The sequence below is a fragment of the Pleurodeles waltl genome, chromosome 3_1, assembly GCF_031143425.1.
Source record: "Pleurodeles waltl isolate 20211129_DDA chromosome 3_1, aPleWal1.hap1.20221129, whole genome shotgun sequence".
In the NCBI taxonomy this organism is placed as follows: domain Eukaryota; kingdom Metazoa; phylum Chordata; class Amphibia; order Caudata; family Salamandridae; genus Pleurodeles; species Pleurodeles waltl.
Genome location: NC_090440.1, coordinates 968,517,771 through 968,532,460, shown reverse-complemented (window position 1 = coordinate 968,532,460; position 14,690 = coordinate 968,517,771). Strand labels below are relative to the sequence as shown.

Here is a 14,690-nt window from a genome sequence, read left to right as displayed (position 1 = left end):
TGTGTGGCTGTCTAGGGGGAATACACAAAGTCCAGCTGTTACCCACCCAAACAAGTGATCACAGACCAGCAGCAGGGAACAAATGGCTAAAGTAACACAATTTCAACTTACTAAAAGTATGATTTTCAGAATTGCAATTTAAAATCTGACTTCACCATAAGTTGTAATTTTAAATTGTGATTCCAGAGACCCGAAGACCAGTTTGTGGATTAAATTTATAAGATGTAATAAGGTAATCCCACTGTTATCCTTTGGGAGGGATAGTTTTGCTGTAGTGAAAAATGACTTTGGTAGTTTTTCACAACCAGGACATGCAAAACTTAGAGGTACATGCCATGTCTTTTCTATAAATTGCGTCCTGCCCATTAGGTTGTCCAGGGCCTACCTTAGGGGTGATTTATATGTATAAAAAGGAAAGGTTTAGGCCTGGCAAAGGGCTATTTTGCCAGGTCGACGTGTAAAACTGCACAAACACACTCTGCAATGGCAGGCCTGAGACATGGCTAAAGGATTACTTAAGTGGATGGCACAATCAAGGCTGCAGGCCACAAGTAGCATTTAATTTACAATGTCCTGGGCATATGTAGTGCACATTACTAGGGACGTATAAGTAAATTAAATATGCCAGTTGGGGATAAGACAAGGTTGTCATGTTTAAGGGGAGAGAGAGCACAAGCACATAAGCACTGGTTCGCAGCTGTAACGTGCACAGAGTCCTAAATCCAGCAAATACAAAGTCAGAAAAAATAGAAGGAGGAAGGCAAGAAGTTTGGGGATTACCCTACAGAAAAGGCTAGATTCAACAAGCAGGAATTCTGACAGGTCAAGGCCATGGCAGGGGGCGAGGTCATGGACATGCGGAAGTAAGTGTTGTTGATATGGTGTCATGCATGCTACTCTACAACTTCTTATTATATTTGATACCACTAAATCAATTACATTTTATGGGAAACATACCAAGATAAAAAGAAAGAGCAGTGGCGTATGCTTTTGGTGTTTATGGGGGTACTTTCTGGCCACGTGATACAGTGTTCTTTGAAGGCTGTGACTGTGTAGTTTGCCGCAGTATAGTATACATGTGGGCAAAAGGTGATTTAAATTGAATTTATTTTTTTCTGTTGTTTTGCCACAATTCTGCAGAGAGGGTTTAAACGACTTTACAATAAATGCTATACACACCAAAAATGTATTATTAATTAGAATCTAACAGAGGCAGGATGGAAATAGCCTCGAGAAGAGTTAATTAATAGCAAGCAAGGATTATTGCCCCACCATATGAATTCAACTCCTCACCTGGGCTTAAAGTACTTAGAGCAAGAGCCAGTCCAAGCCAAACCTTCATCATTCAAACTTCTGTCTTGATAGGGGTATCTAGAAGAGAAGAGTCTGGAGTTAGACCCTTTGTTGTCAATGCTCAAAGGGTTAAAAACTGACTTGGCATTATCCTTTCCAGGAATACCTGATGGTATTACACTGACCTTTCTATGGCACATAAGACAATCTCCCTCATGGAAGTGAGAGCGAATAAAGGCCCATATTTATACTTTTTGACGCAAACCAGCGGCGGCGCTGTTTTGCGTCAAAAAATGTACTGCCGGCTAACGCCATTCCTACGCACCAGGCGGGCGCCTTATTTAAGGATTGACGTTAGCCGGCGCGGCGGGCTGGTCAGAATAAAAAAAAATGACTCAAACCAGGCAGCGCTGGCGTAGGGGAAAATGGTGCAAGTCAGGTTTGAGTAAAAAATCATGGCTCAAACTGGACTTGCGCCATTTTTTGACGCACAACCCCCATTGAAATGACTCCTGTCTTAGCAAAAACAGGAGTCATGTCCCCTTGCCCAATGGCCATGCCCATGGGACTTCTGTCCCCTGGGCATGGCCATTGGGCACAGTGGCTTGTAGGAGGGCCCAAGTTAGCCCACCCTATGCCACTTTAAAAAAATAAAAAAATTATACTTACCCCAACTTACTTGTATTTACCAGGGATGGGTCCCCCATCCATGGATGTCCTTCAGGGGTGGGCGAGGGTGGCAGAGGGCACCTCTGGACTTCTTCCATGGTCAGAGATCATGGAAGCGGGCCCACATGTCCCTTAATGCCTGCCCTCACCCAGGCATTAAAAAATGGTGCACATCAGGCTGTGTGCCATTTTTTTAAGGCCCACCCCCTCCTGTGTGTCAAAATGACACAGGAGTATAAATAAGGCGCACAGGCCTTAAAGTCATTTTTTGGATGGGAACGCCTACCTTGCATGTCATTAACGCAAGGCTGTTTCCCGCATCCAGAATATGACCCACACGGAGAGATTTTGACATTCACGGGGTCAGGCGTCATAGTCTAAATATGGGGCAAGGTTTGCGCTGAATGTGCGTCAAAATTTTTGATGCACATTCAACGCAGAGTATAAATATGCCCCAATGTACAGCATCCATTTTAGGACATCCTCATTCCTCACTCCTCATCCCTACTTTTAATCCCTGCTTCTCATCCATCATCCCTACTTCTCATCCATCATCCCTACTTCTCTTCCATCATCCGTACTTCTCATCCCTGTGTCTCATCCCTGCTTCTTATCCATCATCCCTGCTTCTCTTCCATCATCCCTATTTCTCTTCCATCATCCCTACTTCTCATCCATCATATATCATCCCTACTTCTCATCCATCATCCCTACTTCTCATCCATCACCCCTACTTCTCATCCATCATCCCTGCTTCTCTTCCATCATCCCTACTTCTCATCCATCATCCCTGCTTCTCATCCATCATCCCTACTCCTCATCCCTCATCCCTGCTTCTCATCCATCATACATCATCCCTACTTCTCATTCATCACCCCTGCTTCTCATCCATCATACATCATCCCTACTTCTCATTCATCATCCCTGCTTCTCATCCATCATCCATCATCCTTACTCCTCATCCCTCATCCCTGCTTCTCATCCATCGTCCATCATCCCTACTCCTCATCCCTCATCCCTGCTTCTCATCCATCATACATCATCCCTACTTCTCACTTCTCATCCATCATCCCTACTTCTCATCCATCATACATCATCCCTACTTCTCATCCATCATCCCTTCTTCTCATCCATCATACATCATCCCTACTTCTCATTCATCATCCCTACTTCTCATCCATCATCCATCATCCCTACTTCTCATCCATCATCCCTGCTTCTTTTCCATCATCCATCATCCCTACTTCTCATTCATCATCCCTGCTTCTCATCCATCATCCCTGCTTCTCTTCCATCATCACTACTCCTCATCCCTGCTTCTCATCCCTACTTCTCTTCCATTATCCCTACTTCTCATTCCTCATCCCTGCTTCTAATCCCTACTTCTCATCCATCATTCCTACTTCTCATGCCTCAGCTATCATCCCTACTCCTCATCCATCATCCCTACTCCTCATGCCTCATCCCTCAGTCATACCGACACATTTTCAGTTTTGTGAAACACAACTTCACACTGATTGGTTAGGAACTGCCAATCAGAGTTGTGAGAGAGAGCTGTATTCTTACAGCTCTGCTGGTTTTGGAAATACAAGGGGCCCACAGCCTGGGCCATAAATCAGCTCTTGGAGAAAGGGTTATACAGTTCATGGAAAATCTTTCTGGTTTCAGAAAAGAAAAAAACCCAGCTCTCAGAGATAAAAGCAGCCTCAGATGTAAGCATGTTATTTGTTACAAATAAAAAGCAGGCTCAGATTTAAACATTTTGGGGGTGATTCTAACTCTGGCGGGCGGCGGAGGCCGCCCGCCAGAGTTCCCCCTCCAGAACACCGCTCCGCGGTCAGAAGACCGCCGCGGTGATTCTGTGTTTCCCGCTGGGCTGGCGGGCGACCGCCAGAAGGCCGCCCGCCAGCCCAGCGGGAAACCCCTTCCCACGAGGAAGCCGGCTCCGAATGGAGCCGGCGGAGTGGGAAGGGTGCGACGGGTGCAGTTGCACCCGTCGCGAATTTCAGTGTCTGCTAAGCAGACACTGAAATTCTTTGTGGGGCCCTCTTACGGGGGCCCCTGCAGTGCCCATGCCATTGGCATGGGCACTGCAGGGGCCCCCAGGGGCCCCACGACACCCCATACCGCCATCCTGTTCAACAGGATGGCGGTATGGGGTGTCGGAACCCCCATGGCGGATGGAGGATTCCTTAGGGCAGCGGAAAACCGGCGGGAGACCGCCGGTTTTCCCTTTCTGACCGCGGCCAAACCGCCGCGGTCAGAATGCCCTTGGGAGCACCGCCAGCCTGTTGGCGGTGCTCCCGCGGTCGTTGAGCCGCCAGGGTCAGAATTACCCCCTTTATTTGTTACAAATAAAAATGAAACCAGAAACGGTTTGGATGAATTGGCTTGCACTGTCACCAGAGTTGATTTTAAACATTTTCTTTCTACATATGAAACTGAAACCAGAAAGGTTTTCGGTTGAACTGTAGATGACCTGTATAACCCTTTCTCCAAGAGCTGATTTATGGCCCAAGCTGGGCCTCCTTGTATTTCCCAAACCAGCAGAGCTTTCTGCAGAGGCCTGTGTAAACAGAAAAACACTTAGTTAAATAAAATGAAATGTTGTACAGCCTTGAATTCACTGGAAACAAACACACAGTTACATTTCTTCTCCTCCTTCTTTCACCCACCATGTGCAATGAGAAGGCTGTTTTTCATTGAAATAGAATGCAGCTCTCTATCATAACTCTGATTGGCTGTTCCCAACCAATCAGTGTAAAGGTGTGTTTCACAAAACTGAAAATGTGTTGGTATGACTGAGGGATGAGGAATGAGGAGTAGGGATGATGGATGAGGAGTAGGGATGAGAAGCAGGGATTAGGGATGAGAAGTAGGGATGATGGAAGAGAAGTAGGGATGAGAAGCAGGGATGAGGAGTAGGGATGATGGAAGAGAAGCAGGGATGATGGATGAGAAGTAGGGATGATGGATGAGAAGTAGGGATGATGTATGATGGATAAGAAGCAGGGATGATGGTTGAGAAGTAGGGGTGATGGATGAGAAGTGAGAAGTAGGGATGATGTATGACGGATGAGAACCAGGGATGAGGGATGAGAAGCAGGGATGATGGATGAGAACTAGGGATGATGTATGATGGATGAGAAGTAGGGATGATGGATGAGAAGTAGGGATGATGTATGATGGATAAGAAGCAGGGATGAGGGATGAGGAGTAGGGATGATGGATGAAATGCAGAAATGATGGATGAGAAGTAGGGATGATGTAAGAGAAGCAGTGATGATGGATGAGAAGTAGGATCCATGTGTTGTGTGTGCCATTGGGTCTGTCTCAGTCATGAAGATCAAGGGGCTTATTTACAAGCCCCTAGCACGACTGGTGCATCATTTTTTACGACGCTCCGGTGCCGCAGAATGCAGACCCATATCTATGAGGCCACGCAAAGCCACTTTGCATGGCTTTTCATGGCATTGCAAGTCGCTGCATCGCCTTACACAGTGTCACAGGGGCATTCAATGGGTGCTGTGGTAACTTTTTCCATGCAACACCCATGGGTTTTGATGCGTTTCCAAATTTACAAGAATCTGTAAACATAGGAATGCGTCAAAACTGTGCAACTCCCCAGGGGAGGCTTATCATGAGAAATATCGGTATTTCTCCTCATTTTTTCCTCTTGCTATGTGTGCTGCATTCCGTAGCACACATAGAAAGAGGAAAAAGCCTCCATGGATTGTGTTTGTGCAGGAGGATGTCCCTTCCTGCACAAAACAATCCTCCAAACAACACAGACACCCTTTCACCATGGTGCAAGGGTGCCTGCGTTGGCACTAGGCAGCAAAGTCTGCCCTGGCGCTGGCTGAAAGGACAGGAATGCACTGTATCTCATCAAAATTGTGCATTTGTGCTCTTTCGAATTGGCAAAAAAAACTTGTGGCACTGCCCTATGCCAGCATGTTGAAAATATGCCCTCAAGTGACTTGAGATAGAGGAGAAAATCTGGGGGCATCTCATGAATAATTGAGGATGCTGCCTCAGGGCACTGCATGCGCAAAAATAGAACCTGGCAACCACTGTGTTGACACCCAACACCTGAGGGTGTGTGGCCTTCCCACTCAGCAAGTAGTGACAAGAACTCAATGGAGTGCTGGACTGAACTGCATTGCAAGTCAAGTACCCACCGGATTGAGGTGCAATCCACTGACAGCTGCTCAGAAGAAGGCCACAGACTGAAGCCTATGCTTCTGCTGAAACCCTCCAATCAACATGCTGCATGGCTGGATACTGTGCAATTCCATTGCAAACTGCTGTGCACCACCTGGAAACTACCTGCTACCAATGACATCCTGCTACAAAGGCAGGGCTGAACGCAGCCCGGCACCGCTCCTATGAACTGGGTGAGAGACTGAAAGGGACTACGTGCTAAACCTAAATGGCAAGAGGAGAATGAGATAGACTCATGGGCAGTAACTTGAACTCTGGACCTAGGGGAGGAATTGACATAAAGGGGAGACTCATAAGGGACAGGTAGAGGGGTAACTGGACTAGCTGACAAAGGCCCTCAAAAGTATACAAATTTGCACCCATAAATCAGGTATATGTGCATTTTTGTATTTGCAGAGGAATTCTATATTTACTATATAATAAAGTACTTGCCTTACAAAGAGAAGTGCCGGGGTGGACATTATTCTCCTTGCACTGCTGGGGGCTGGTGTTCATTACTGAGTACCCCCACACAACCCTCTCTAAGACACCTTTCACTGCTCGCCCTCACTACCATTGAAAGCCAAGTGCAGAAAGGGTTGTACTTGGCCCATTTGGCAGAGCCATTGTAGAACAGGCCACAGCATAGCAGCGGTAAAAGGCCTCATCCCCCTCACAATTCTGGCCCAGTAGCTCCTGCATACCCTGTGGCCTCCTGAATAGGGTCTGACAATAGTAGTGAAATAAGTTGACTTTACATAATGAGTCTATGCATTTGAACTGTGCACTTTTACCTTTAGTACTGAAACTGGTATACTTTCTCCAGTGTACCTAGATACATGTTTTTAAGTAGCTGCATATCATTTGCTCAGGCAATGTCAGTGGTCCATCTTTTCTGTCATTAGGTTTAGAAGGTGGGTTGGCTTAGAAGTATTGTCTGATTAGTGAACTGAAAAGAGTTCTAATGAGATGCACTACTTGTAATAATTTGAAGGAGGTGAATAAATTGTAAATGAAAGCTGTAACAATAACTTTGAATGTTTTTAAATTTGTGTAGCTTAAGTTTGGTTTCCATCTGGAAAAAAAGTTTTCCTAACTACAACTAAGAAGTAACCTTTGCTTTTTCATTGAATTTCAATGTTTTTGAAATGTTTAATAAAAATGAGTTCCAAATCATACAACCCAGTGTCGTTAAATGGAGTGTTGTTATGTAGAGTGTTATACAGTCCAGTGGAGGCGAGTGTTGTAAAGTTGATTGTTGTGGAGTGGAGTAATGTAGAGTAGAACATAGTGGAGTAGAATAGAATGGAGTGGTGTAGTGAACAGTGTAGTAAAGTGTTATGTAGCGTAGTAGCATGGTGTCTTCAAAAGTAAATTCAAGTAGACCGGAACGGCGAGTTCTACAGTGGATTGGCATGTCGTACAGTAGAGTAGGGTGTCATAGGCTGTCATAGAGTGGAGTAGACTGTTTTAGAGTGGAGCAGCGTGAACTAGAGTGTTTTAGAGTGGAGTGTCATCGAGTGGAGTAATGTAGAGTACAATGTTAGATATTTTCATACAGTGGAGTGGAGTGGTGTGTTATTGAGGGGAGTGTAGTGCTGTGTCATCAAGTGTCATACAGTGTAGTGCAGTGGCGTAGAGTGAATGGACCTAGAGTGGAATAGAGTGTCAGAGAGTGGCATAGAGTGTAGTACATTGTTGGAGAGTGGAGTTGGAGTGGCATACAGAGGAGTAGAGTCTTGGTCAGTGGAGCAGTGTACAGCGGAGTATGGTACAGTGGATAAAGTATAGCAGAGTGGAATATAGTAGATTGGAGTATATTGGAGTGGGGTACCATAGAGTGGAATAAAGTGTCTGTACTGCCATTTGTTAAATTTTGTTTTGACCAATGACTTTGTGTTTCACCACTGCGCATATTAGTTGCTCAATGTTCACATTGTATGTTTTGTTCAGTTTAGCCGCCTATGGGCTTTGACATTGCATTAGCCATTACTTTCTGTATTCAGTTTAGCCACCTATGGGCTTTGACATTGCATTAGTCATTACATTCTGTATTCTGCCTATTGGCTTTGTCATGGCATTAGCCATTACTTTCTGTATTCAGTTGAGCCGCCTATGGGCTTTGACATTGCATTAGCCATTACATTCTGTATTCTGCCTATTGGCTTTGACATGCTGTATCCAGTCTAGCCGCCTATTGGCTTTGACTTTGCATTCCTATTGGCTTTGACATGATGTATTCAGTTTAGCTGCCTATTGACTTTGACATGCTATTAGATATTCTGCCTATTGGCTTTGACATGATATTATATATTGCATTTTATATTCAGCTTAACTGCCTATTGGCTTTGACATGATATTATACATTGCTTTTTGTATTCAGCTCAGCTGCCTATTGGCTTTGACATGATATTATACATTGCATTTTATATTCAGCTTAGCTGCCTATGGGCTTTGACATGATATAAGACATTGCATTTTGTATTCAGCTTAGATGCTTATTGGCTTTGACATGACACTAGACATTGCATTTGATATTTAGGTTAGCTGCCTATTGCCTTTAACGTGGAGTTAGACATTGCAGTTGAGAATCCAAGCTGTATTTTTCCAAGCTGTATTTTTGCACAAGAGAACCAAGATGTTTTTCTCACTAGACATGATAAGAGAGAGTACATGGGTGTTGTTTTTCTTCGCTTGAGCTTGGGAACAGGAGTAGTCTTGGAGACCTGGCCAGTCTCCAAAAGGCTTGCTCAGTTTCCCAGGTCTGAGAGGAGGGGGCACACCGTTGTAACAAATGTAACAGGCTGCAGAGAGTCAGATTCGAATCTGCCGGACCTCGTGCTGGAGCTTGGCGCCAGCTGGCAGCAATCCTGTGTGGGTAGATGAATCTCTTTCTCGCGGCTGACAGGGGGTCATCAGCTTGCAGACCTTAGAAAGATGAAGCTGTAAATAGTTTCCCACACGGTGAAGTATTTGTTTTGCTTTGCATTCAATATCTTATAAATATAACCTGCTGTGTATATTGCAAACTGATATATTTTGTTTGATTAACGCGGGCTTGAAAGCTACTAATTCGTCATTCATAAAAAGTGTGGTTGGGGAAGAATTAACAACAATAAAAGTCTCCTTTGAACTCAGAAGTGCATTTCTGGTGTGTTATGTTAGTGCTTAGAAACTAGATAAGAGGAAAGCACTACAATTGGTACCAGGAGTGGGGTCGGTCATTAAGAGGTGATTAAGAGGGTGTTGACGAGTTGGTAGATTTCTAAGTGCACACTTTAAAAGTGTAATTGTTTTTGTTGTTTGGAGAATTACAGAAATTGTTTTGTTGTTTGGAGAATCACAGTAGCACGGCAGACCATGTCTGGGAATGCATGTGTTGTTAAACTGCCCGATGGTGCTAAGAAAAACTGTGAGTTGTTTTCTGTTTGGAGAATCACAGAAGCACGGCAGACCATGTCTGAGAAGACCATGTTTGAAAATGCTTGTGTAGCTAAAATGCCTGATATTGCTTTGAGAAATAATTTCTGTTGTACATATGTAGAAAAAGTGTCTTTTGGAAGTAATGATGACAGAAAGGTCTCGATACCTTTATCTGCTTACAGAGAAATGCAGGAGAAATGTAGGAAGTTGGAACATGAAAATAGGAATTTACGTGAGCAAATTAGCCAGGATACAATGATTCGAAATAAGACTGAAAGTTATAAAACTGCTGTTGTAGAAGAATCTTTCTTTTCCCATTCCAGTAATGAGGGGGTTAAGACAGCTCCGAGCTGCACTGAGTTTTCGTGTGAGCCAGGGTTTTTGGCAGCCAAAATGCATTCCTGAATGTGATTTACGAGTTACCGTTGCAAAATGCACAAGTAAAACGAAAGATTTTAGAGCAAGAGCCGACTTTCATTAGCTTGTTTGATTTTTGGAAAAAGAATAGCCCTCATTTGAGAGAAATCCTAACACTTTTGTATATGGTCACTGTGAAAAATTATATGCAGTTGCGCGCTTGTGATTTGGCAAATGAAATAATGCAGACTTCAGGTTTCTGCGCAGTGCAAGAAGGAATTACTTATGTACATTTAATTCAAGAACAAGGGAAGAAAATAGTGCCCCTAGCTAGAATCATACAATGGATCTGGTACTTGCAAGACAGGGCTAGAGTACCACAGATAAAAGAGTTACCAATGAAGTTGAGTGCACCATTTGAATTCGTGTCCACTGAAGATAAAAAGCATGTTTGTTTTACTAATGATTCATTGATTGAAATGTTGTTTTCTGGCACAGTAGAAGGAACAGCGTTGTATAATGTGTGTCAGATTTTAAAGCAAGAGCTACGTGAGATGTGTCATTTTTACGCTGATTTTTGGTCCATTGCTAATGTTTTAGCACCTAACTGGTTCAATTACCTTGCAGATGTTAATGAGAAAAATTCAGAGAGAGAAGTGTACACCCAGAATTCTGCCTTAGTGGGGATGGCTAAGTGGGTGCCCCAGAAATGTGAACAGCTGAGAGAAAAGGCCACTTACAGGTGGGCAGAAATGAGAGAGATGCACATTCGCCTAGATTTGATAAAAACTGTGCAGCACGCACAAAAGCAATCTGTCATGCAAGCAGTCACAGAGCAGTTGGGGAGAGGAAAGTTTCCAGAACAGACATGGCAAATTGATCAGGTTTTAGGGAGAGTGATTGTTGCAAATTACCAAGGAAAAATCGAAATTATGCTGATACCTAGAAAAGAATCTGATTCATTCATACAAATTGGAGACAGAATGGCCCAAATTGGCAAAAATGCAGTGAATGGAGGTTTGGTAAAGAAGGAGTCGGCCCCAGCCCTTCTGACAGTGCAAGAAAAGGGAAGCTGTGGCGCAGCAGATAAAAACCTCAGTGCTGATGTGTGGGCTGAAGCCCCAAGTGATCCTCCAGAACCTGCAGTGAATATAACAAAGGGCCCCAAAAACGTCCTGCTGATTATAAAACAGGGAAAGAAAAAGGAAGGGTGCAGTTTAAATGACAAATGTTATTTGCAAGAAAAGTCATACTTGTTTCTTTTGCAGATCCTAGCACGTTTCGCCACTGTCCCTGAGTGTGCTGTGTGGTCCCCCTTCCGGTGTGTGCATGTGGGGTCGGGGAAGGGACCGAATCCCCAACCTGAACCTGGCTGAGCAAAGTGCCAGCACCATGGATCCATTTTGCGCAAACTGCGCCTTCAGTTCAAGTTCAACTTGTTTGATTGCATTCTTCCACTGGAACTAAGCTGTGTTTTTTTTTTTTCTCCCTCTCGTATGGAACTCTGACTTTTCCTTACCTTCCAGCAAACCTTTCAGGTGGACCGTGCACCTTTACATGAGCAGAACTCATGCCACATCAAATTGCTAACACTGTTGAATTAGAGACTCATTCAGAGTATAAAAATTGCCTAGTCTTTTCTATGTAGATGTATCTGATGTGAAAGGTTATGAAATCAATGTGTTAATTCACTTCTATTGCTTTACAGGGATTGCTTTGATCATTCAAATCTGACTTGCTGATAATGTTTTTTTTTTTTGTGCTGATGTTTTTTTTGTTTTTTGTTTTTGTTTGAAACAAGAGATATGTGAAACAAAAATTCATTGGTCAAAGGGCGGAATGTACTGCCATTTGTTAAATTTTGTTTTGACCAATGACTTTGTGTTTCACCACTGCGCATATTAGTTGCTCAATGTTCACATTGTATGTTTTGTTCAGTTTAGCCGCCTATGGGCTTTGACATTGCATTAGCCATTACTTTCTGTATTCAGTTTAGCCGCCTATGGGCTTTGACATTGCATTAGTCATTACATTCTGTATTCTGCCTATTGGCTTTGACATGGCATTAGCCATTACTTTCTGTATTCAGTTGAGCCGCCTATGGGCTTTGACATTGCATTAGCCATTACATTCTGTATTCTGCCTATTGGCTTTGACATGCTGTATCCAGTCTAGCCGCCTATTGGCTTTGACATTGCATTCCTATTGGCTTTGACATGATGTATTCAGTTTAGCTGCCTATTGACTTTGACATGCTATTAGATATTCTGCCTATTGGCTTTGACATGATATTATATATTGCATTTTATATTCAGCTTAACTGCCTTTTGGCTTTGACATGATATTATACATTGCATTTTGTATTCAGCTCAGCTGCCTATTGGCTTTGACATGATATTATACATTGCATTTTATATTCAGCTTAGCTGCCTATGGGCTTTGACATGATATAAGACATTGCATTTTGTATTCAGCTTAGATGCTTATTGGCTTTGACATGACACTAGACATTGCATTTGATATTTAGGTTAGCTGCCTATTGCCTTTAACGTGGAGTTAGACATTGCAGTTGAGAATCCAAGCTGTATTTTTCCAAGCTGTGTTTTTGCACAAGAGAACCAAGATGTTTTTCTCACTAGACATGATAAGAGAGAGTACATGGGTGTTGTTTTTCTTCGCTTGAGCTTGGGAACAGGAGTAGTCTTGGAGACCTGGCCAGTCTCCAAAAGGCTTGCTCAGTTTCCCAGGTCTGAGAGGAGGGGGCACACCGTTGTAACAAATGTAACAGGCTGCAGAGAGTCAGATTCGAATCTGCCGGACCTCGTGCTGGAGCTTGGCGCCAGCTGGCAGCAATCCCGTGTGGGTAGATGAATCTCTTTCTCGCGGCTGACAGGGGGTCATCAGCTTGCAGACCTTAGAAAGATGAAGCTGTAAATAGTTTCCCACATGGTGAAGTATTTGTTTTGCTTTGCATTCAATATCTTATAAATATAACCTGCTGTGTGTATTGCAAACTGATATATTTTGTTTGATTAACGCGGGCTTGAAAGCTACTAATTCGTCATTCATAAAAAGTGTGGTTGGGGAAGAATTAACAACAATAAAAGTCTCCTTTGAACTCAGAAGTGCATTTCTGGTGTGTTATGTTAGTGCTTAGAAACTAGATAAGAGGAAAGCACTACAGTGTCATAGAGTGGATTGGTGTGTAGGACACTATAATGGCTTGGTGCACAGGAAAGTACAGTGGCATAGCATACATCGAGTAACAAGATACAAATTGGAATACCATTTTGTACAGTAGCGTGTAGTGGTGTGTCGTACAGTTTTGCAAAGTGTTGCTGACTGCAGTACAGTAGAGTGGCATACAGTCTAGTTGAGTTTTGTAGAGTGCAATGGTGTACAGTACAGTACAGTGTTGTGCAGTGTGGTAGAGTGGATTGGCATACAGTGTTATAGAATACAATGGCAAAGGGTGGTGTTGAGTGGAGTTGCATAGAGTACAGTAGTGTGTCAGACAGTGGAGCTGCCTAGGGTGGATTTTTTAACAGTAACATAGAGTGGAGTAAAGTCATCTATAGTGGAGCAGAGTAGTGGAGAGACATAACGTAGTGTGGCGTAAAGTAAACTAGAGTGTATTGGTGTGCCGCAGCGTAGTGGTGTAGCGTAGGTACTGAATTGTTATAAATTGGAGTAAAGTCTTGTACAGTGGAGTGGAGTGCTGTATCTTGGAGTATGGAAAAGTGTTGTATAGTGGAAGAGAGTGGTGTACAATGGAGTGTATCGGCATTAAGTGGACTATAGAGCTGGATAGTGAAGAGTACGTGGATAGAATAGAGTAGAGTGGCCTAGAGTTCCATAACATGTAGTAAACTTTTATAGAGTGGAGTTACATAGAGTGGACAAGAGTGTCATACAGTGCAGCAGCATGGTGTGGAGTGACATACATTGTGGCATGGAGTGGTTTACAGGAAAGTGTAGTAGCATACAGTGGAAGGGTGTATAGTGGAATACTGTATAGTGCAGTATGGAAGAGTGGAGTGGCATAGAGTGGAATAACGTTGAGTGGAGTGGTGTACAGTGGAGTGGTGTCGAGTGAAGTAGTGTATGGTGGATTTGCGTAAAGTGGAGTGGCATACCTGGAGGTGGTGTAGCATACAGTCAAGAAAACTGTTATAAATTGGAGTAGCGTCTCATACAGTAGATTGGATTGCTGTGTCATAAAGTATTAAACTGTCGTAGAACGGAGTACAGTGTTGTACAATAGAAGGTACAGGCAAAGAGTTTAGTACAAATTTGGACAGTGGAATGTATGAGATAGAAGTGGAGTAGAGTGTAGTGAATCCTAGTTTGTTTTAATTGGATAACAGGAGTTAGATTAGCCTCTGGCTTGCAGACTCGTGCCACCGTCACCTAGTGACTTTTAACCTACTTAGCTTGCTCTGTCTTAGCCCATTTAAATATTTAATTAATCTAAAATGGCTGCCTTGTTTATAGTTAGGCCACTTGTTATGCTTGCATTATCAGTGCCACAGAGCTAAGGCATCAAGATCAAGCAATAAAGACAAACAAACAGTAGGTGTTCACACTTAGGGATTTTCCCTCTCTATACTTTTGAGGAATTGTTTATAATAATTGCCGTCCCACGCGTGTCTGTTATCTATTGTTTGGGAACACACCTACGTCAGGGGTCCTGGTAGATCTGAATAAATACATTGCACTTTAGACAGATAAGTAGAGGGATTCTG

General features: G+C 43.4%; 1 protein-coding gene across 1 annotated transcript in view; it reads right to left on the bottom strand.

Annotated features, from left to right (window-relative positions):
• The window catches only part of LOC138283296 (uromodulin-like), a 451,356-nt gene that overhangs the window by 281,195 nt on the left and 155,471 nt on the right, over positions 1–14,690 (bottom strand). Inside the window, exon 2 of the mRNA XM_069221317.1 lies at positions 1,294–1,371. Coding sequence (XP_069077418.1) covers positions 1,294–1,345 — 52 coding nt within the window. The 5' untranslated portion in view covers positions 1,346–1,371. The remainder of the gene's footprint in view (positions 1–1,293; positions 1,372–14,690) is intronic.